At 47.4% G+C, this 23,156-nt stretch overlaps 1 protein-coding gene across 3 annotated transcripts in view; it reads right to left on the bottom strand.

The window, feature by feature from the left end:
• The window catches only part of SLC12A4 (solute carrier family 12 member 4), a 46,565-nt gene that overhangs the window by 17,707 nt on the left and 5,702 nt on the right, over positions 1-23,156 (bottom strand). Inside the window, exons 1-6 of one of the 3 annotated variants that reach the window (XM_077310582.1) lie at positions 22,813-22,928; positions 6,613-6,707; positions 4,734-4,865; positions 4,354-4,500; positions 3,072-3,126; positions 1,018-1,148 (exon numbers count right to left, since the gene is read on the bottom strand). In XM_077310582.1, the coding sequence (XP_077166697.1) occupies positions 1,018-1,148; positions 3,072-3,126; positions 4,354-4,500; positions 4,734-4,865; positions 6,613-6,707; positions 22,813-22,861 (609 nt within the window). In that variant the 5' untranslated portion in view covers positions 22,862-22,928. Of the gene's footprint in view, positions 1-1,017; positions 1,149-3,071; positions 3,127-4,353; positions 4,501-4,733; positions 4,866-6,612; positions 6,708-21,903; positions 21,999-22,812; positions 22,929-23,156 lie in introns of those variants that run through there. The other 2 variants (XM_077310581.1, XM_077310580.1) reach the window with 2 other exon arrangements.

Here is a 23,156-nt window from a genome sequence, read left to right as displayed (position 1 = left end):
CCATTTTCCTGCCCAGAATTGAATTACCCCAGAATGTCTATGGAATAATTCAGTTTTACAGCCCTGCTGGAAAGTCCGAAGCATGAAAGTCCCCACCCCAGTCCTTCCAGAAGGTTGTTCCATAAAGCACAGGGCCACCAAGCAAGTCTGAGCCCAGATCATCACAAGATGCATCCCAAGCAATGGAGACACATAATTATTTCGGCAGGAGGAAGCAAAGCAGCCATTGCCTGCCTCCGATTCATGACTCTGGGATTCCTTCAAGGTCTCCCATCAAATACCAAGCGGGGCCAACCCTGCTTAGCTTCTGAGATCTGATGAGATCTAGGCCAGGGCATACATTATAAGTGATTAATTTAAGGGTAATTAAAGGAACTGCTTGGCTGACTATGCCCTCCGAAGGACATTAAGATTGTCCAAAACGAACAAACTGGTGATCCCAAATGAAGCACGTCTGGTCTCAACCTGGGCCAGGACCTTTTCAGTCCTGCCCCTGCCCTGGTGGAATGAGCTTCCAGAAGAGCTGAGGGCCCTAACGAAACTGGGTCAGTTCTGCAGGGCCTGTAAGACAAAGCTCTTCCACCACGCCTTTGTCTGGGGGCAACGAACAGCAAGATGACTCTGATTAAGCATTGTTTGGGTCGCGGTATTAGGAAGGTTGAGAACCACTGCTCTATATAGATATCTCTTCCCCCTGAAAACCGAATGCTCTTAAATTACAATTTGGATAAAATATTTCATCTTTTCCCAATATATCTGGGTTCTTTTGTGAAAAAAATACACACACACACACCCATGCCTGCTAAATAGTATATGGAAATTTTACCCTCCTGCCCTGACTTCTCTGTCTTTTTTACGGAGCCTCCACTTTAGTGAGAAGTTGTGATCAAGTCAAACGTGTGACCACCATCAATTTGTGACATATAGGCTGGTTCTACAAGAAAGCATGACTGGGTGGCCATTGCTTGATATATCGCTTGGACCAAACTTTGCTGCCTGCTGTTTAGGTCTACTTACGAGCAGGATTTCAATGGCACCGAGGATGTACATAGCCCCTGCAAACGTCGTACCCAGGTAGAAACACAAGCCCACTGCTCCGCCAAACTCTGGACCCAACGATCTTGAGATCATGAAGTAAGAACCGCCAGCTACAGCATGGAAGAGGGGAGAATTATTTTCGGCATGATACGGATTACCAGGAAGGTGACCTCAAAAAGAACAAAATGATTGCGAGACAGCCCTGGTTTTTACATTTCACATGCAATGGCTTGTTTTTCTGGGCATGAAAACAACAAGGATGACAACAACAGTTCTGTTACTTGCCAAGATAATGGTTTGGTGGCCATTAAGAAAATTCAAGGAAATAGGCCATGTTTTCAGCGTGTATCTTGGCTCACCTGTGCTCCTCAGCTGCCTGTCACTATTAACTATCAATGGTGAATAGTCTACTCCAGCTATCAATTATGCTTCAAATTATTTATCATCAGCCTATCCGGAAACAAAATAGTCTCTAAGTAAGGGCTACACAGATTTCAAAGAAGCTAGTTTTCAAGAGAAAGATGGCTAGGAACAGAATGGAAGAGGCCTGATAAGGTCATTACAAATATATGGCACATGAAACTCAAAATACAGGCGGTCTTCAAGTTTCAGCTAGCCTCAGAAACCAACCCAAAATCAAGTTCTGCAACCAAACCTTCCCACTTCCAAGGGAAGCAGTCTTGACTGCGATGTCATGGTGAACTTCAGAGGTGTGTCAAATACTCTTGAAGGCCCAGTGCCACGGTCAACGTCTTTTAGCCGGGGAGGGTTGAGATCCTCCTCTTGGACTGGAGGGAGAGGGATAGCAGAGGCAGAAGATTCTAGGCCTTGTGCTAATTTTGCAATGCAAGGGGGTCCGGATCGTATGACTCCCTTCCACTGGGTCTTCTGCCAGCTGAGATTGACTTCCTTCAACAGGCACTTCTCTCCAGCAGAGGAAGTCACTGTCCATCCGGAAAAGTTAGTCTTTACTGGAGAAAGTCTTTGTCCCCTGAAGTCTTTGTCAGCAGAAGACAGTTATGGGATCCAACGTAGTGGGAGGGAGTCAAAAGATGCCAAACCAAGGTGTCCTGCTTCCCTATGAATTTGTCCAAGCTCCGGAGAAGGCTGAAGAGTCCTGCTAGAATTTCTGATTAATGGTGAACATGCTGAAATCCCAAAGAAGAAGAGTTGGCTTCTGTACCTGCTTTTCTCTATTCAAAGGAGTCTCAAAGCAGTTTACAATCGCCTTCCCTTCCTCTCCCCACAACAGGTTCCTATGAGGTAAGTGGGGCTGAGAAAGCCCTGATAGTACTTCTCTGTGAGAACAGCTCTAATAGGACTGGGACTAGCCCAAGGTCACCCAGCTGGCTGCATGTGGACAAGTAGAGAATCAAACCCGGCTAGCCAGATTAGAAGCTGCCACTCTTAACCCCTACACCACGCTGGCTCTATGTTTCTCATAATTCGCAGCACTGTCACATTTATGACGTTCCTTTCATGGTCATGAAGACTAGAAACCTTTCTACCGAAAAGAACAAAAAATGGTTCTCTGGATCTTTTGAGAGAGCAGCAGAATTGCATGCAGCTGCCCTGGGTGTGGCTGCCCCGTCCAAATCATTCCATAAATGGAATATTCTTTCTCTATCAGCCTTCAGGACCCCACGCTGCTACAGCCCTTCACAATGCACAGAATAGATTTTGTCGCACCAACCCGAGTGGAGAAACACCCTTAAATGGCAGCAAACATTCAAAAGTTTTTGTCCAAAACAGATCAAGAAAAAAAAAAAAAAAACGCCAGCGCAGCCATTACTCAGAGTGATGAATTTTCCAACATTGATCGGGCCTGTGCAAAAATTTCATTCAGACTCTCGTGCGATGAATGGAGGGAGTCCAGCAGCGGCCCCCGTGGATTGTATCCAAAGGGCAGTGACGACACAGGCTGAGCAGCAATTGATCCCAAAAGGATGCAAATCTGCCAATCCCCAGAGCCCTTAATGTGGATCCCAGTTTGCTCAAAGCTACACTTTTCTCCAAGTAGATCGGGACATTACCTGGCACAACCCCGTTTGTTGCAATAGCGCTCATTGATATGGCTGTCAGCATGGTCTGCGAAAGACAAAAAGGTAGATTTTGTGAGCTACCTTGGAGGATTTGGGGGAGGGAGGGCATTCTCTCATGAGCCCCAGTTGCTGAGCTGGAACGAGCAGTGTCTTTTCTGATTAAAGCCCACAGCATCAATTTCACATTCCCCCTAGTGGGAAAATTATTTGCAATTTCTGCACTAAAGCCTCAACAGTGCAAATGGAATAAGTCAAGGATACATTAAGAGCCTTTGTCTGAGATGCACGTATGAAATTCACCAACCTCTCCTGGAACAGCTCAAAGACCTCCCTCGCACACAGCAAACATGAGCCCTCCTTTAGATACAATTGGGTTTCTGTATACTTTGGGAGGACAGTGACTTCCCAGGTTATCTCGAAAACTATTTCGTAAATTATTTATTTTATTTATCATTGGATTTGTTGACTGCCACTCCTGGCCCAGCCGGCTCGTGGTGGTTTACAATATAAGAACATTAAAATCCAAATAAAACTCAACACATAGAACCAATATTGGTGGAGAAAAACAATCTATAAAAAGCAATCTGCAAAAAAATCCCCCATCCCATCTCCTCATACCCCACTGCAGCAGTCACCATCATCCTGGAGGGTATTTACTGGCAATATCCGGCCTAGGGCCCATAGAGGGAGGGAACGGATCTTTTTAGCCAGGCCTCAACCAAACATCTGGCGGAAAAACTCTGTCTTACAGGCCCTGTGGAATGCTGGTTGCCCCATCAGGGCCCTCAGCTCTTCCAGGAACTCATTCTACCATGTCAGGGCCAGGACCGAGAAGGCCCTGGCCCGGTCAAGGCCAGGTGTGCCTCCTGGGGGCCGGGGACAACCAGCAAATTCATACCCGCAGAGCAAAGAGTCCTGCGGGGGGCATAAGGAGACAAGCGGTCCCTCAGATAAGTGGGACCCAGGCTGCGGATGGCCTTAAAGGTCAGAACCAAGACCTTGAACCTGATCTGGAAGCCAACTAGTAACCAATGCAGCTGCCTCAGGATAGGCAAAGAAATGAACGGGTTCACTATGGTTAGAATGTGGAATATGGTTCAGATTCATTTACCAAAAACAGCTGCAACAGAAGGAAAGATTGCCTGTTTTATGTGTTTAGAGTAGCCTTCAGGCAAACAGTGATCCAAGCAATTCCGATCTGTTTTGTCTGCTGCAGGGCATCAGGTGGGACTATACCACGGGGAGGGGTTTTGCAGGGGAGCCAAGTACTCACACAACAGCAGCAGATTAAGACGATGAGGAAGGACTGCAAAACACCGGCGGTCCCCACCATCCACGTCAACCGAAGGAAGAGAATGACCCCAAAGATGTTCTGCATACATGGCAGGTAGACTCCCATCAAGGTGCCCATGCTGGGTGACTGAGGGGGAAAATAATCAGTATTCCTCAAAGTTACACACATAGAATGAGAGAAGATTTGCAAGGCACACAAGTTGTTCTCATGAAACCACCCTGTACTTCCATGGGTCTAGTAAGACCAGGAGCTGCTCTCCAGGGTCTCAAGCAGAGATCTTTCCTACTCCCTACTCCTTATAACTGGAGATGCAACTCTAAACAGACATGAAAAACCAGACATTGAAAGAGGCCACCCACTTTTGATACTTTCCTCCTCGAGCCTTCGGCGCTTTCTGCCTCTTCATGCTCCTTGGCTCCTTGCGTGAGATTTGTGTAGCTGACCAGTTTGCCCAGCAAGGAAGAGACCTTTGGGCGGATATCCAGCTCCTCCTGCCGAGGAGAGAAAGCAGAGATAGCAGCAGAGAGGGCGGTCAGGCCGTACACAATTCCTGAAAGCTCCAAGTGCTCTGCCACACATTATCACGGCTGTACTACAGCAGTCCTGCAAGGTAGGCCATTATTATAGTTCTCAAACAGTGACTGTCTCGTCACTTTAGGGAAGGACACGGGCTCAGTCGGTGGCTCCCTGCCCATCTCCCATGATGGCATTTCACTGCCAGCTGAAGAGCCTGGTTTCAAAAAAACAGGATTTCTATACGTGGGCCAGGGCTCATCTATGTAGTGCTGAAAAAGAAATTAGCCCCCGATACAAAGGTTCCTCTGTGGCACCTTAAGCCACAAAGACACCGTGACACCTTCAAAGGCAAACAAACTGATTGTGGCATTAAGTTTCCATGAGCAGGAATCTACTTCAGATACGAGAAGTGTTGGCATTCAGTTGGTAGATATATTTATAACCAGCGCTGCAAACAGCAGAAGGGGGCAGAGAAAATTACAAAAAATGACCAGAAGCCACCTTCAGATTCATTTATTTATTTGCTTAGATTTATATGCCACCCTCCTTTGCAGCTCAGGGCAGCTTACAGAGAACAAAAATTTGCACATTACGATACAGCATCGTTGGAGAACTGTGCACTTAACAATGCAGCATTGTCAATATAACCATAAACCACGAGGTTACACAGAGAACATTTACAAACCAATGTACATACGCACGGGGACGATGTACATGCATTCGCCATTACAAGACAAGAAACCCAAACTGTCAAGAGACAGAAACTCAAATAACGCAGATGGGTAAAAAGCATTCAATAGTTTCCTCTCCTGATAGAAGAACTGCAGCTCCAAGAAGAGAGAGAAAACAGCAGGAGCACGAACCAGCGAAGATCCTTCTTCCCAAGATTCGTTGTGAGACATGGCTGCACCTCCCATGGTCAGCCAGCCACCTCTGCTCTTGTTCTGGGCTAACACAGCCTGAGGGTTCTAGACTGTGATGCAACGCGGAAGAAGGTTCTGAGCCCAAAAGGCTAATGGCAATAGACAGCCAGGAAGGCATCTCAGAGCTAGGAGTAATTTCTCCTGTGCTAAAGTTTACTATATTGTTCCAGGGTTCTTGATTGTTCTTTGGGGCAATTGCCTCCAGAAAACCCAACAACAAAACATTTCCCCACAAGAATTGGTGGCATTCCCCCCATTAGATTAAATTCAGACTAAGACAGCTCCAGATGTTCTACAGCTATGACACCATCGCAGAAAAGATCTTTGCCACGAGACCAGAGCCTGACCATCCAAAAGCAAAGATGGGCGGCATCCCTGATGCCCCTTTCAGCCAAGCAGGAATATCATTGCTTGCTTTTCTCAAATAAAAAAATGAATGCTGTCAGCTCTCTTACCATTCTGGCTTGCAGCAAAAGAGCCAAAGGGGGCACATGGCTTAGATGCCATCTAGAGGTGCCACAAATGTGCCACAGGCAGTAGTAATGTTCACTAGGTTAGATAACTTTCAAAAGAATTCAATGGTTATTAGTCATGGTAGTTCAGCGGAGCCTCCACATTCAGAGGCAGTGTAGCTTTGTCAAGGGCAACTACTGGGGGCTGCTTTGGCTTCAGCAGACTTTCTGGTTCACAGTTGTGGGAATCAAGATACCGGGCCCTTTTTGTCTAATCTAGCAAGGACCTTGTTCTTTTTAAAAGACAACACCGCACATACACAAATCATAGCTGATCATTTATTTACCTCAAACAAGGCCAAGTTTCTGTCATAATAATCTCCTCCTTTGCCAGCCTCAGAATTGTTGAGGAAAGGGCTGCTTTCTTTATGGTTACCATGACCTGTGGAGCGAGGGAAAAAAGAAAAAGAAAAAGCAACTTTCAAATCGTTCAAAGAATAATTCTGAGGAAAATACTACCAACTTCATTTTTTATCCCTCCCCGAAAACTGAGAGCCTGATTCAGAAGTGGTGAAGCCAGACTGGGGTGAGGGGCAGAAGACTCACATACCTGAAAGCTCCTCCTTTCCAAATCCCCCCGCACCCAATTTCATCCATACAAAAGATGTAAGGAACAGAGGTGCCAACTTTACCTTTATCACTGAGTCAAAGCAGATTACAAAATATGAAAAAAATACAACCCAACAGCAAGACTATCAAACATTTTAACAATTAAGCTATAAGGATTCTTCTACTGATGTATCTGTTCCTATAGACAGGTAACTTATAAAGCCAGTTATTGACTATAAAGTCAGATGTTTGAAAAAAAGGGAGGGGGAAAAACAGCCAATATATATAGGAGGAAATATATATTCTGCCTGGATGAACCCCCTCTCTGTATTGGAGACCATTGCCAATTAAAGTTCAAACAAGACAACCTTTAGTAACTTAGTGTTGCTGATAGTTTTCAAGAAACAAATCAAGAAGAATTCCAGATTCAGCCTCTCCAATTTGCTAATTTTCGGCAAACTGGGAGGTGTTTTGTACACTGGACCACTCAATTCTTTGGACCCCCCCCCTCCAGTTGCCTGATCCTGCTTGGAAATTCCTGGAGATTTAGTTCCTCTGAACGGCAGAGGCCTCATCTCTACAGACCCCTCCATGAAGCTGCCATTTCTTTCAGGGGAACTAGATTTCTGTAATCTGGAGATCCATGTTAAATCTGGGAGAACTCCAGGCCCCACCTGTAGACTGTGGGTTTTCACATTCAAAGGAAGCACATTTATGTATTTTTTTAGGTACATATGGCAGCCAGTCTTGTTTCTTTTTGTTTTAAATGTGTGGCATATCAAAATGAAGGGGTTTTACTTACAAGTTTTCACCAACTTGTAAACTGTGCAAGTAATAGACAGTTTTGTTTCATTCATTTATTTATTCACAGGGATAAGAACTAAATGCATACATATCTCATTTTGCTTTATAGGAGGAAATTGACATGAAAGCTTGTTTTATATGACATCGGGATAAGGTTGGTGGTTTGTGGCCACAATTTCGTAGCCAGGCTGTCAGCGTTTTGCATCGTCTAGGCTGCATGCGATTGACTGACAGCTCGCTGTCTCTGTTCCCGCCTGTAGCTTGGCAACCATACTGCGGCCAACAGGCCAAATTTGTTGAAGCCTGTTATCAGTTCTTAACCGGAACCTGGCTCAGTTCTAGCCTTGCTGGCAGCACAACAGCCCAGAGAATGAAGCAGTGAAGGACATGGTGATAACTGGGGCAGATACAGCAAAAGGAATTTAAAAAGGAGGAAAAGAACTGCATGCAACCAACCCTGAAGCAGAAAACAAAACCGAAGTTGAGGGGTGAGGGTGCCCCAATCATAGAATCATAGAGTTGGAAGGGAACACCTGGGTCATCTAGTCCAACCCCCTGCACTATGCAGGACACTCACACCTCTATTGCTCATCCACTGTAACCTGCCACCCCTTTGCCTTCACAGAATCAGCCTCTCCATCAGATGGCTATCCAGCCTCTGCTTAAAAATTTCCAAAGATGGAGAACCCACCACCTCCCGAGGAAGCCTGTTCTGCTGAGAAACCACTCTAACTGTCAGGAACGTCTTCCGGATGTTTAGATGGAATTACTTTTGAATTAATTTCATCCCATTGGATCTGGTCTGTCCCTCTGGGGCAAGAGAGAACAATTCTGCTCCATCCTCTATATCAGGGGTAGTCAACCTCTGGTCCCCCAGATGTTTATGGACTACAATTCCCATGAGCCCCTGTCATAGTTTTCTGGCAGGTTGACTACCCCTGCTCTATATGGCACCCTTATAAATACTTGATGGTTATCAGATCCCCTCTCAGTCGCCTCCTCTCCAGGCTGAACAGACCAAGCTCCCCCAACCTTTCCTCATACATCTTGATCTCCAAACCCCTCACCCTCTTTGTTGCCCTCCTCTGGACAATGAGGACCAACTGTATACAAAAAAAAACAATGGAGTGCAAACAGATATGGCATCTTGATGAGCATTTTATGGCTATGGAATGGCCATTTTCCTCCCCAACGGGGACACAATGCGGCATATGTTTTCCCATCCTCCATTCTAGCCTCACAACAACCCTATGAGGTAGGTTAGACTGACAGCACATGACTGGTCCCTCAGCAAGCTCCCATGGTACAGTAGGATTTGACAAAACAAAACAAAAATGAAACCACTGTGTAGGGATTTGAACTTGGCTGTCTTAGATGCTAGGTCTCTTGTTCAATTCCAGGTAAAAGACTCCGTACTTTTGCACATTTCAAATTCTTTTTCTGACGGTTTTCAGAAAGGCTACTGAAACCACGTTGGAATAAAAGTGTCTTGCCCTGGCACTGGTTATATGACAAGTTTCTTTTTCAGTCCCTGCTCCAGTGGCATTCTTCTTCCGAAGTGACCCTGGAGGATCAGGTTCTATAGCAAGCAACCAAAACCCCATCTCTAATCTCCTTAAGACCCTTTCAACAGAATTGTTTTCACTGGCGCTAAACCACAAGAGAAAGCCTTGGCACGCTTGCTGCAAAACCAGTACAGAAGAACAACAAATCTGCAAGAGTTAAACCACAAGAGGGCTTACCGAGATTCACTTTCTCCTTCTTTAAGCAGGACGATTTGCAAACTGGCCATTGTTTCAACTGTAGAGATGGGGAGCTGAGGTCACTAAACTAACTATATCAGGGGTGGACCAATTGTGGCTCTCCAAATGTCCATGAACTACAATTGCCATGAGCCCCTGCCAGCGTGGCACAATTTGCCCACCTCTATAATATAAGGTGATAAAGCAAACTATAGCCTTCATGATAGAGAGGCACGCAGATTGCCCTTTAAACCTGCCACCTGACCCTCCTCCTGGCCTATTCATGGTCCGAGAAAGAGGAGGAAATGTATTTGGCCTAGTGGTTAGGAGCAGCAGCAATCCGGGTTTGATTCCTCGCATCTCCTCCACATGCAGCCAGCTGGGTGACCTTGGGCTCACCACAGCAATTATAAAGCTGTTCTGACCGAGCAGTGATATCAGCGCTCTCTCAGCCTCACCCACCTCACAGGGTGTCTGTTGTGGGGAGAGGAATGGGAAGGTGACTGTTAGCCGCTTTGAGCCTCCTTCGGGTAGAGAAAAGCGGCATATAAGAACCTTCTCTTCCTCCCTTTCTCCCCAGCAGGGACCCAAAGCAACTTACATCATTTTCTCTTTTCTTTAATCCTAACAACTACCCTGCAAGGTAGGTTAGGCTGAGGCTGGGTGACTGGCTCAAGGTTATCCATGATGGAGCAGGGATCCAAACCCGAGTCTCCTAGATCCTTGTTGTTGTTGTTAGGTGCGAAGTCGTGTCTGACCCATCGCGACCCCGTGGACAATGATCCTCCAGGCCTTCCTGTCCTCTACCATTCCCCGGAGTCCCAGATCCAAGTCCAGCTCTTTATTTAATCTTTAAACTTTTATTCTACCCTCTCCTGGCAGACTTCAGCCTCCATACCAGCCTGGCTTTCCTTGCTGACCTTAAGAACCCTTTTTGTTGTTCTGGTCCAAAAGTCCTTCATGAAAACGAAAAGAAAACCGCACAAACATGAAAATGGCCTGCATCCAAATGTGGAAGGGGGAGGGGGGAATAAGCAGGAAGAAAAAGACTGCCGTAAGAAGCCTGTTGCCCTGAGTTGCAGAAAGCAAAAGCATTTGGGGAGTCCAAACTTCAGTCACATGTAGGGTTGCCAGGTCCCCACTGGCCTTCAGTGGGGTTGGGGGAGTAGGGCTGCAGACCCAAGCTGGGAAACTCCTGCAGCTTTGAAGAGGGGGCCTGGGGAGGGCAGGGACCTTGGTGGAGTACAAAGCCAGAGAATCCACTCCCTAAAACAACCTTTTCCTCCAGGGGAGCAGATCTCTGTCCTCTGGAGATGAGCTATAAAACCAGGGGATTCCCAGGTCCCCCCTGGAGGCTGGCATCGCTAATAGTATCCCTTCCCCAAAGCAGGCTTCTCCTCTCAGTTGGGCCTTTGGGTGCTGCTCTTGAGTGAGTGAGGAGGGGCTTTGGGACGGTTACCAGAGAGTCAGGGCTAACCCTCCACCTACACAGGCAGGCTGGGCTCCTAAGTCAGCCCCCATCCTCATTCCCCAGCAGGGACCCCATTCCTGTGCCCCAAGACCTCAGTGCCAAGGAAGCAGCCCCTAGCCATGCCACCCACCCCCCATTGACCTTTGTCGCAGCAATTCAGATTCTCAGCCTAATTTTCCAGACCAGCTTGTCATCCAGAATGGCTCATCTGGTCATTTGTCTCACATAATTTGGCTGGAAAACTGACATGTCATTTCTTCCTTCCGTCCAAAAGTGAGAGCAATCAAATGATTCCCAGCCGCCGGGACACGAGGCATCGTGAAGAGTCAAGACTAAGGAACCAGGCACCCTCTGCTTGTTTCTCTGGCTAATGTAAGAAGAGATGGGTTCTGGGGGCAGGGGTCCACGATGCCACCCGGGGGCACCCACATTTCCCTCCCAGGCGCTCTCGTTTGCGCTGGAGGAAAGGGAAGGTGGGACACAGCGGGGAGGACCACTCCTGCCGTTTCTTGCTTCCATCTAATCAGCTAAGGCCACCCCCACCCCTCCCAAGGCCTGCTGGGCTGTCAGCAGGGAACTGAGGGGAAGCAAGGATCTCTCTTACTAGCGCTGCGGGCTGGAGACGGAAAGAAACAGCAGGTGACTTTTACATGTCACATTTAGTCATCCGATCAATCGTTCTTTCTTGGCTCTTTTGAAACCCAAAAGCAGGCAATTTGGAAGCCTTTTGGACGGGGAAACCAGCAGGGAAGGGGGAGAGGACTCTAGAAAACTCCCCTCCCCTACTGGAAACTCTACCCATAAGCTGATTTTATACCTATAGGGGGAAATGGATAGGTGTCCATTTGTACCTTTCTGCTGAGGGTAATATCAAGGGTTTAGGGAGGGTTTTTTTTAAAAAATTAAATGTTGGGGGCGGGAAGAAGCAATCCCTTTCATTGTGCCAGACTCTCCTGCCCAGAACCGGTCTGGGGCACTACATTTGGAAAACTGTTTGGTGTAGTGGTTAGGAGCGCGGACTTCTAATCTGGCAAACCGGGTTTGATTCCCTGTTCCCCCACATGCAGCCAGCTGGGTGACCCTGGGCTTGCCTCAGCACTGATAAAGCTGTTCTGACGGGGCAGAAATATCATGGCTCCCTCAGCCTCACCCACCTCACAGGGTGTCTGTTGTGGGGAGAGGAAAGGGAAGGCAATTGGAAGCCGCTTTGAAACTCCTGGTAGAGAAAAGTGGCATATAAGAACCAACTCTTCTTCTTCAGTAATACCAGGGCTCTCTCAACCTCACCCACCTCACAGGGTGTCTGTTGTGGGGAGAGGAAAGGGAAGGCGACTATAAGCCACTTTGAGACACCTTCAGGTAGAGAAAAGCGGCATATAAGAACCAACTCTTCTTCTAAAAAGATCGCAGGCCTAAAAGTGAAATAAAGTTCTGCCTTTACCTTGTCTAAATCCCCATGTGAGCAAAAAAAACCCAAGACTCCCCCCAACCCTTGAACACTATGCATGTCCCACCAGCAATTTAGATAAGGAACAACCTGAGTAGGTTTGGCTATTTCTAACTTTCTTGGTCACCCTGGAATGAACAGAGAAAAAAACCCTCACTTCTTCCCTGAGGCCTGCAGGTCGACCAGTGAACTCGGGAGACGAAGGGGATAGGCGGCAACCAATAACACAGCTGCTGGATAAAAAGCCGAGTGACTGCACCAGGGATTTTCAGGGGAAGGACTGCCAATACTGTAATCCCTTTGTACAGATCTACATGGCTCGGTCATTTAGAGCAGTGGTCCCCAACCTTTTTATCACTGGGGACCGGTCAATTTTACTGAGGCCCGGGAGGGTAATCTTTTGCCGAGGGACGTCACTGCTTCTGTCTGCGCCCCTGCTCCACTTGCTTTCCGACCGGTGCCCCTGACTTCCCACCACCCTCTGGGGGGCGCTGCCAGCAGCAGCTGCACAGTGCCATGCTGAGGGGGAGCCCCAGCCTTGGCGGCCGCTGGAGAACACCAAAGGTGAGCTGGCAGCAGAGTGGCAGGGCAGCCCCCGAGGCAGCAGCCAGGGAGGAGGAGCCATGGCCCAGTACCGACTGATCTACGGACCGGTGCCAGTCCCCGGACCGGGGGTTAGGGACCACTGATTTAGAGTAGCGTGTACAGGCTTAGTTGCCATACGGTGCTAAAGCTGTAGAGTCTTTCTTGCAACGGACAATACATGGCCTTCCCTGGAGAAGTCCAGCAAGGCAGATTGCTTCTCTTTTATCTCTTAAGCCACAAAACAACCAACTTTCTAGTCCACTGTTTAGCCACATTTGGTTACATGAGGCATTTTAACAGCTGCCTGTCCTGCATTTCCAAACCGGCTGCTCTCTTGTGCTCCTAAGACCCTTTCCCACAAGGCCTGCTTCTCTCTGCAGTAAGGCAAAAAAGAAAAAGCAGAGAGGTTTCCCAACCAAGTTCGTTGCAAGGGCATCCTATTTTAATCTGCGTCAATAATGTTGATCTGGCCATTGAGGGCCAGAGGGCGAGAGGTATTGTAATATTCTCTGTGGGAGTGTGCCATCACTTGGGTTGAAGCCTCCATTCAACAATGTCATCTTTGGTTAAATATCTGAGGATGTCTCAGTCCCCTCCAGGTCATCTAATTTTGTCCAGCATGCACATTGGTCTCCCATTCCCTGAAAAGTGGTCTGTAATTTCCTCAGTGTATGTGGTATATTACATGGTGGTAGCTAGCTCTCCAGACCCACAAGACCACCACCTTGGAAAAGAAGTTCATACTCGGGGAATAAAATGGATGTTGGTTGAACCGTATTCATATACTGCACACACTCATGTGTGTCTGCAGCAGTGTCCCTAATACAACTCCCAAATCACAGGGATTTAGAGTGCCAGATTAAGACTGAGGAGACACAGGCTCAAATTTTCTGCTTGTGAGGTGACCTCAGGCCAGTCCTGCTCTGTCAGCCTAATCTACCTCACAGGACTGTCGTAAGGATATGCTGTAAGTTGCTTTGGGTTTCTATTGAGTAGAAAGGACTATGAATGTCTCCAAAATTAAGGTCACCAGGCCCGATCACAAGAGCATGGCACCATTCCAGTGCCCAGATGCCTCAGACAATGGTCTGAGGCATCTTTTGTGGAGCAAAAGATGGTCTGAGGCATCTTTTGTGCTCTGGGACTCACAATATCCAACCAGTGAGGCCAGGGTTGCTGCTGTAGTACCCTGCCTGTTTACATTTCTGCCAAGGCATGGGGCTTGGGCACTCATCAACCCTCATTTAATGTTCAGGTGCTCAGCTGAGCGCAAACAAAGAAGAAATGTGTCTCTTCCTTAGAGCCAGTGTGGTGTAGTGGTTAAGAGGGGCGGCTTCTAATCTGGCGAGCTGGGGTTGATTCCCTGCTCCTCCTCCACATGCAGCCAACCTTGGGCTCACCACAGCACTGATAAAGCTGATCTAACCCAGCAGTAATATCAGGGCTCTCTCAGCCTCACAGGGTGTCTGTTGTGGGGAGAGGAAAGGGAACGCAATTGTAAGCCGCTCTGAGACTCCTTCGGGCAGTGAAAAGCAGGGTGTGAAAACCAAGGCTTCCTCTTAGGAGCTCTCCCGGGTCCTGCACAGCTTGCTGGACCTCAAGTATCAGATCCCTGACAGTCAGATAATCCTTGTTCCAGGTGAGCGCCTTTTGAACCCAGCTCAGAACCTCCTGGGGCCACAAGGTTTCTTTTAAAAATATATATTATTAACCAAATCCTCAAAACATAATTTGTTAAAAAGCAACAAAATATAATGCTTAGTCTATAAAAAGCCTGCTAAATATCTAAAGATATGTCCTTGTGTCGTTGTCATCTCTATGCAATATGTTCAGATCTTGATAAGGTTGTGAAGTTCCCAGTTCACTGGAGGTGGGCATTTTATCCTAACGGGTCTTTTAGCTGCAGAGAGCCCATTTTCGTTGGGAAAAACGGATGTGGCTGAGCCAAGCGGACCAGTCGGGCCCAATTTATATTGTGCTCACCCAAGAATGAAAGAGGAGAAAGACTTTTATTTATTTATCATTCAATTTGTATCCTGCCATTTCCACATAGTGGGAATGCCTTTACTTTTAAACTCATTAAAGGGGCTACTACTACTAGGGGGCCACAGAGAAGCTCTATCAATGGCCCTCAACTTTTTTTTGAGTCTACAGGTGCCTTTGGGATGTTAAGAAATGCCAATAAGGGATTGCCACCAGAGGAGGAGTCAAACCCAAAATGGCTGCTGCAGGAGGCGGGGCTAACTACAACATCTCCCGACTTGCTCTGGAAAATAAATAAATAAATCACAGAAGGGGATTAAAAGGAAATGAAAGTATGCCCAAGGGAAGAAAGGGAGAAAGAAGGAGGGATTAAAAAGAAGCCTAAAGGGGAACTGCACACTAAGAAAAGTGAGATGAAAGGTTTTCTTGGAAATGCTTCATTGCTGTGGAAAACCCTTTATCATATTATAAGAAGATCACCAGCTACAGTTTCAAAAATGCCAGTCAGCACTATTTACAATGTAGGACTGGCCTCTGAATAAAAATTTAGTCACCCTGTTTCCACATAACGAAGACCTTGCAGTCATACAACATTTTTAGACCGGGAATGGAAAGGTTGTTGGGCCTTGTGAAGGAAATCAAGCAAATCCAGGCCCCGTTAGGATGTGCTGTCTTTGGGGGCAGGCCCATTTGGATCAAGGGGCTGGGGAAGGATTGACGTTCCTCATTCTGAGCTGACGGGTTTCTCAAGGTTAGGCTGGAAAAAGAAAATAACTGCGGAGAGGAAAAGGTCCTGCAAATAAAATCCTTTGCCCACTCCATGTTCTTGACCCCTCTGCCCCAAGGCTGGCAACTGCTTGGGGCGCCAGGAGCTAAGGCAGAAAAGGCAGCCACATGCACACACAAGGCAGAGGCATGAGTTGGGGAGGCACTGTCACCGCCCAGGCCCACCCCATTTCCCTGCCTGCTGGGAAGAAGGTAAGCCCCGGCAGCCAATGACGGGCCAGGGAGGAAGTCCCCGCCCATGCTCTCTCCCTGACCCATACCTCCACTTCCCATGAAGGCAGTAGGCAGCACAAGCCAGAGAGAAGACTCACAACCATCACAATCCATGCAGCCCAAATTTCCTTGGGGGCAGCAAAAGGCCTTGAGCCTGTCCTGCCCTCCCCCTTTCCTGAGAACATCCCTCCAAACATTCCCCCTATCCTTCAGACCCCCAGGCAGCTCTCCTTTCTCTCCCAGAAGCCCTGAGTGATGTCATCTCTCTTCCTTCCCCCAGTGCCTCCCCAGAACCTCCCTTTCCCTTAAAACTTTTAGAATTAGCCCTTAACCCCTACTAAAATTATACCTAAGCGCCTCTTACCAGCATGAGCGCTTTCTATCCCCACCTTCCCCTGACTGCCATAGTCCCCTGACTGGAAGCTCCTTGGGAGCAGGGATCTAGCCCCCTGTAACCTGCAAAGCTGAACAAACATAGATGTTGCAATGCCCTAGTAATAAGTTCCTTGTATTAATTTTCTTCTCTTTAAAAAAATCCTTGGTTTTGCTGGTCTCCTGTCTAATACACGGCTGAATAAATGCTCTGGCATTTCTAGGCAAAAAAGAAACAGCAGGTGACTTTTACATGTCACATTTAGTCATCCGATCAATTGTTCTTTCTTGGCTCTTTTGAAACCTCTTTTGATGCAAAAAATATAAGATCTGCCCATTTCAAATGGTGTCGCCTACATGGCTTGACAGAACGGGCAACCACTGTGCAGAAAGAGGGTGGGGGCAAAGCCGGTGCGGCCCAATTAATATTATTGCCATTAAAAAAAAGAGGAATACCTACCCCGTAGCAAGAACCCTTTACTATTCTCTGCAATTTGGCTCACCATGACCCCTGTTCTTCCAGTTCCTCCGACCACATCTAGCAGCAGTCTCCGGGAAGCCCCAAAGAACAGGACGGATTTAATTCAATAACTTCCCTGGAATGGCACAATCGCCTCTGACAAACTGAATCTCTGCCGGAAAGTGGCAGGATATTGATCGATCGCACCCTCCAAAAGGTCTCCGACAGGCAGGCTAAGTCGAAAAGGAGATGACCGGGGCATTCGACATTCCCTCCCACCGACTCTGCTAATTCATGAACTACGAAGATGTTGTGAAGGTGCCTCAGCTTCCCGTGAAACCTGAAGGCTTGTGGCACATCACCTGCTGTTTACAGACTCGGTTAAGAAAGAACCAATGCCATGAAAACGATGGGAACTGGGAACGCAGAGCCTGTGCCGGAATCGCTGATGCAAAAACCAGTCAATCAATTGCCCGAGGGCCAACGGGTGCTCCACAGCCCGAGTCTGCCTCCCCCTGTCCTGCAAAGCAATTTCAGCTGCCCCTTGACAACCCCACTAAATTAAAAAACTGGTGGGCAACCTCACTTGTTGCAAGCCACAGAAACTTGCACTGAGAAGAGACATGTGTGAAAGAGACTCTGTGCCTTGGAGAGCAATCCAAGATGGGTCAACTCAGAACCCTTCACAGGCTTATTCAGCAGATCTTACTGCTAGGGAAATGTTCTTAGGATTGCAGTTATTGTTACATTTTTCACCCTGGGCTTTAGGTGCTGGGAGTTCTGCACACCCAGTTCACCATGTCCGACCAGGAGGTAATTTGCACGGAGCCAAATAAAACAGTCTAAAAATCAACCAGCTGCTCAGGTAGCCTTCTTGACCGGAGGGATTGGTACAACAATATGTTTTTGTAGCTAGAGAAGCTAAGGCTGTGACACACACATATTCTTTTGCCCCTCCTCCCCACCCTTGCAGAGGGGGAAAATCAAAAATTAAAAAATGAGGATCTGAAGGACTGCATCCATTTTGTGGCGCCTTTTAAAATTATAAACACACACATACACAAATAAGTGGTACACTTGTCTTAAGGGACAAGTGTAGGTAAAAGTACAGCAAACTCTCTGGAATCATTTTCATGTTCTCTATCCTCCGAGTTGGTGCCGTCTCTGCTTTTACGATAAAGGTACACCGTAACTTCCTCCAAACCCTTGCAGGGCAACATTCTAGGATGTTGTGTCTCCACTGGCATAAACAATGGCTTGCAAGCAAGATCAGCACCTTCAGACAAGGACAGCATGACCTCCGAAAACTCCACAATCTATGTTTTCAGAAATGCTGTTCAAGGCTGTCATGAACAAAGGACACTTTTAAGTCCCTGAAGAACAGAGTAGTCAGGGCCACAGTGAGAGGCCTGAAGGTCTAGGGTGGGAGAAGCAAAAAATGTCAGCGTGGAAAACAGTTTCTTCCCAATCAGTGTTTGATCATCGGCATTTCCAGTTAAGGGCCCAGGCTAGCCCAATCATGTCAGACCCCAGAACCTCCCCAAGGTTGACTCTGGCAAGTATTTGGATGCAAGACCTCCAAAGAATCCCACGGTTGCTATGCCAAGGCAGGCAAATCGCCTCTGAACGTCTCTTTTTCTGAAAACGTTCTGGGGTTTAATGCAGCTTGATGCATAAAACTTTTATGCAACTTCCCACCCATCGTCACCATTTCCGTTTGAAAGAGAGCCAGGTAATGAGTGCTGGGAAAGATTTCTCCCTGTCTATGACTCTGAAGAGTAGCAATCACCAGTCGGAACAAGGAATACTGAGGACATTTCCACACATTAATAAAAATGGCGTCATGCCCACAGAATGGCAAAGCACGACATTATATCATCCCCCCGTGCCCTCCTCATCTTTTTGCTGCCTCACCTTTGTCTGCCTTCTTTTTGTACATATTACCCTCCTTACTTGCTGCTAGAAGAGGTGGAAGAGAGCAACATCTATATGTTCCATATAGGTGCATGTGTTGGGGGGGGAGTTAGTCACTGGGGGGGGCTAATTGGAACAAAGCTGCATGAATAACTGAGCAATAAATACAGCTAAGCTGGAACAGCACACTGGGTAAGACATGTAAATAACAGCACACTAGCATATATTGATGATAAAGGAATAAGCCGCAGATGAGAGAACGGAGAGTCCGGTGCGCTCCACCCAGAAACATAACAACAAGTTAAGTGTCTGGATATAAGTGAGAACTGAGTGACTTAGCAGTTGTGGTAAGATAACAGGCTACCCACACTGCTGACCACAGGAGATGGAGCATGTACAAGAGGCAGGCTATGCCCGCCTAGTTAAAACTTTCCTTGGACTCCACCTGCTTCTCTGCAGCATCCAATTGAAATTCCGCCCCCCCCTTCATCATTTTACAAGCGGTGAAGGGTTTCCTTGAGTGCTGAGAAGGATAATTGCAATTAGCATGCAACAGCTATTCATTAAAGGGGAGCGGGGAGCATTCCTAGACTCCGTTCACAGCACGCAACAATTTAAAATATGTGACGGCAAGTCCCGGCAAGCTAGTCTGCCCGGAGAGTCTACCTGGCTCAACAAAACAAGCCGCTGCAACAATTTGCTTTTTGAAGCGTACATGTGTGAAATCATTCATGCTGCCAACGAAATCTCTTAAGAATGCCTTCACGGAGGTTGCATTTCCAGCATAGACAGCCAGGACCGTATGCTGGTTAGGGTGCTGGGAGACCCGGGTTCAAATTCCCACATTGCCAAGGACACTCACTCGGTGACCTTGATTCAAGCAGGTAGCCATGTGGGCCTGAAGTTGCACAACAAAAATTGAGTCCAATAACACCTTTAAGACCAGCAAAGATTTACTCAAGGTGTGAGCTTTTGTGTGCAGCCACACTTCCTCAGACAAAATGGAACAAGGATCATGAGAATGCAGATATATAGAAAAGGCGACTTTGGATTAACCATGTAGTCTCAGCCTAACTTACTTCACAAGGCTTTCATGAGGATAAAATGAGAGCAGGAAGGACACAGATGTAGGTTGGCCCCACTGGGGGTAACTATCTAAAATCAAAATGAAAGTGAGATTAATCCCCAAACCAACTGAGTGACCTTGGGCCAGTCCCAGTTCTCTCAGGGCTCTCTCAGCCTCACCTATCTCACAAGGTGCCTGTTGTGGGAGAGGAAGGAAAGGCGATCATAAGCCACTTTGAGGCTCCCTTGAGTAGGAAAAAGCAGGGTACAAAAAAACGCAGCACCAATTCTTCCAAGTGCTGAGGGAAAGCACTGGCAAGTTGAAGCTATGGTGGGTGCTGTGTTTGTAGATCTACGGAGGACCAAGCTTGAGGTCTGAAGCAGAATTGTAAACTTGCAGTGTGACTGACCAATGTGTGGTGAGATACCATTAGAGATCTAGTCAGTTTAAAGTGAAACTGACCAATCGCATGCACTGGCAGGAAGATCTATAGTGTGGCTTCTGTATATAAGTTGGGGTTGGTTGTGGGTTACTTCGCTTAAGTTTGGACTCTTGTAACATCATGCCGAGTTCACAATAAAGAGCTGACTGAACTCCTAGTGTCCTGGCTTACTTCGGACCCACGTATCTAGCCCTGTCCCCATAGAGCAGGGGTAGTCAACCTGTGGTCCTCCAGATGTCCATGGACTACAATTCCCATGAGCGCCTGCCAGCGTTTGCTGGCAGAGGCTCATGGGAATTGTTGTCCATGAACGTCTGGAGGACCACAGGTTGTCTACCCCTGCCATAGAGTACTCAAGACAAGAGACCAACAGAGGGGGTTTGCCTTTTCCTGCCTCTGTGTGGTAACCCTGGCATTCCTTGGTGCTTTCCCATCCAAATAGTGACCAGGGCTCATCCTGCTTAGCTTGACAGCACCACAACACCACAAAGGGCCTCCTGAAATTAAACTAATGATCCACAATGTTCCTGCAGCCAAACATTGGATATTGCTTGACCCTTGTTGAAAAGTGGCACAAATGAAGTCTTATGCCAAGTAAAAATGAACATACCGAACGCCCTGGGTAATTGTTTTAGTTCACTAGCATAAATATGTGCAGGACCTGCATTGAGAATTCTTGCAACTGTTCCCTTCTGCCATTTTCTCCATCTCCAAGAAGTCCTTTAGTCCCATAAAGCCCTCTGCTTGTCATTCCTTTCACATTGTAGTTATTCTAGCAACACCAATCATCCAATAGTACTTAACTTACAGATTTCTTTTTCTTATTTGGTTGGGTGCTGAACCCACATTTGGTTCTGGAACCAAAGGCTGTAGACCCCTGCCCCACCTGCTGCATTGCACTGCCTATCACTTATTATAACAACCCACCATATCAGGGGTAATCAAACTGCGGCCCTCCAGATGTCCATGGACTACAATTCCCATGAGCCCCTGCCAGCAAATGCTGGCAGGGGCTCATGGGAATTGTAGTCCATGGACATCTGGAGGGCCGCAGTTTGACAACCCCTGCACCATATGCTTTGATTCAGGCACTAAGAAACCCATCTCTTTCAATGATATATGCAGTTCAAGAAATCAGTTTCTTTGGTGGTGGCATGACCAAGGCCAGATAGAATTTGGAGCACTGAAATCTTGACAAAAAGCAGCAAGCAAAACCAACTACTCTCCATGCAGCAATCAGGACTGTTGTACAGAATGGCCTATGACCTGTGGATTTCGGTCAGGGTGCAGATCTGAGGATGGAGAGAACAAAGCAGGGTGCGTAAACTAATGAAGGAGTTCTTCCAAAACCTACTGAAGTTCAAGGAAGAACTGAGAAGCAGCATGACCCAAAGAAAAACTGGAAGGAGAAAAGCAAGCTGCTTGGAGACGAAGGAAGGAAGGAAGGAAGGAAGGAAGGAAGGAAGGAAGGAAGGAAGGAAGGAAGGAAGGAAGGAAGGAAGGAAGGAAGGAAGGAAGGAAGGAAGGAAGGAAGGAAGGAAGGTTTTGTCACCTCGTCTGTCCCCCGGATAAACAGTTGCATCAAGGGGAGTAAATAAGGCTGCAGTCCACCTGCATGGGCAGGGCAGGCCCTCCAGTGATGCAAACTAATCCAGACCTGAACCAAACACCTTGATGAAATTGAAATGCCCGTGCTAAACCTTTCCAATACCTCTCAGGAATCCTCTGCTCAGAAAGCACTTACCGCTACTTCCTTTTAGGTTACGGTTCTGCTGAGCATCCCACATCCCGCCACCTTCAGTCATCGAGCAAGCACTAAACAGGCAGTCTCGAGCAACAAGCAAACCCGGGAGACGGCTCTTACGCCCAGCCACATTTTGCCAGCCAGCGAGACGGCAGAATGCCTTAATCTCCCCATAGCATGGGGTTTCATCACCGCAAACAGCCAAAGCTTAAGCCGTTCATTAAAAAGTAATCAGGCGACTTTGGAAGAAAGGAAGTGGGCAGAGCTAGATGGCGGTACTACTGGGGAAACAAGGGGGTTTCAGAAAGGCCAAGGGTTGTATCTTCCATTATTTCAAACAGTGAAACACTGCAGGGGGTGGGGTGGGGGATCACCTCTGAACTTAACTGTTCCCTTCCAGGAGTTTCTCTCTACTGCAATGGTTCTCAACCTTCCTAATCCCGCAACCCTTTAATACAGTTCCTCATGTTGTGGTGACTCCCAACCATAAAATTATGCAAGTGTTCTTTGACAGAAATTAAATCGAAAACTGGCCAATGGAGTGAAGATCCAGTGTTCATTATTGTGTATAAATTGTATAAACTCGTTATGCGACCCAGGAGCACACCTTGAATAAATCTTTGTTGGTCTTAAAGGTGCTCCTGGAGTCTGATTTTATCATCTGCCTTAAGTTTGTTTGAAAAGAGGGGCACATTAAAGCTGTAAGCAAACAGCCCGGGACTTGTTCTTCAATTTCACCTATGCCTGAAGGCACCTTTTCAGCAAAAAGGCAACCTGTGCGTGTCTCCCATATTGCCCGCCCCTTATCCAGCCTGCCTCCTCTACTTGGCAAGGAACATGCATGACGTGGGTACAACTGAGGCCACAAATTGTTCTGCCTGCAAAGAAAAGGTTAACATGGAAACACACCCAGATCCTCCGGCGCTTGAAAATCTAGCAAGTTTAGACACAGCCTCATCTGGATCCAGGACTTCCTGTACAGCAATGACGAGAATACTTTCTGGAAAAAGGATTCTCAGTTAATTGCTACAAAGCACGTGTCCAAAAGGCACAGACGCTCCTCATCTGATCCCATCTTCACCGGCCAACAGCTGGTGAACTGCCATAACTGCCATGGAACATTCAAGGCCTTGGCGGTCTGAACCTTCACACCTGATTGGCTCAGACACCGTGAGCGTCACTTTCGGGGCTCGGATGGACAGATTACCAGCCCAAAGTCCCGAGCACCACAAGATCACACTTGACTGGGCTGG

This window comes from Paroedura picta, chromosome 14, assembly GCF_049243985.1.
Source record: "Paroedura picta isolate Pp20150507F chromosome 14, Ppicta_v3.0, whole genome shotgun sequence".
NCBI lineage: Eukaryota > Metazoa > Chordata > Lepidosauria > Squamata > Gekkonidae > Paroedura > Paroedura picta.
Note: the sequence above shows the minus strand (reverse complement) of the source record. Positions and strands in the feature narration are given on the sequence as shown.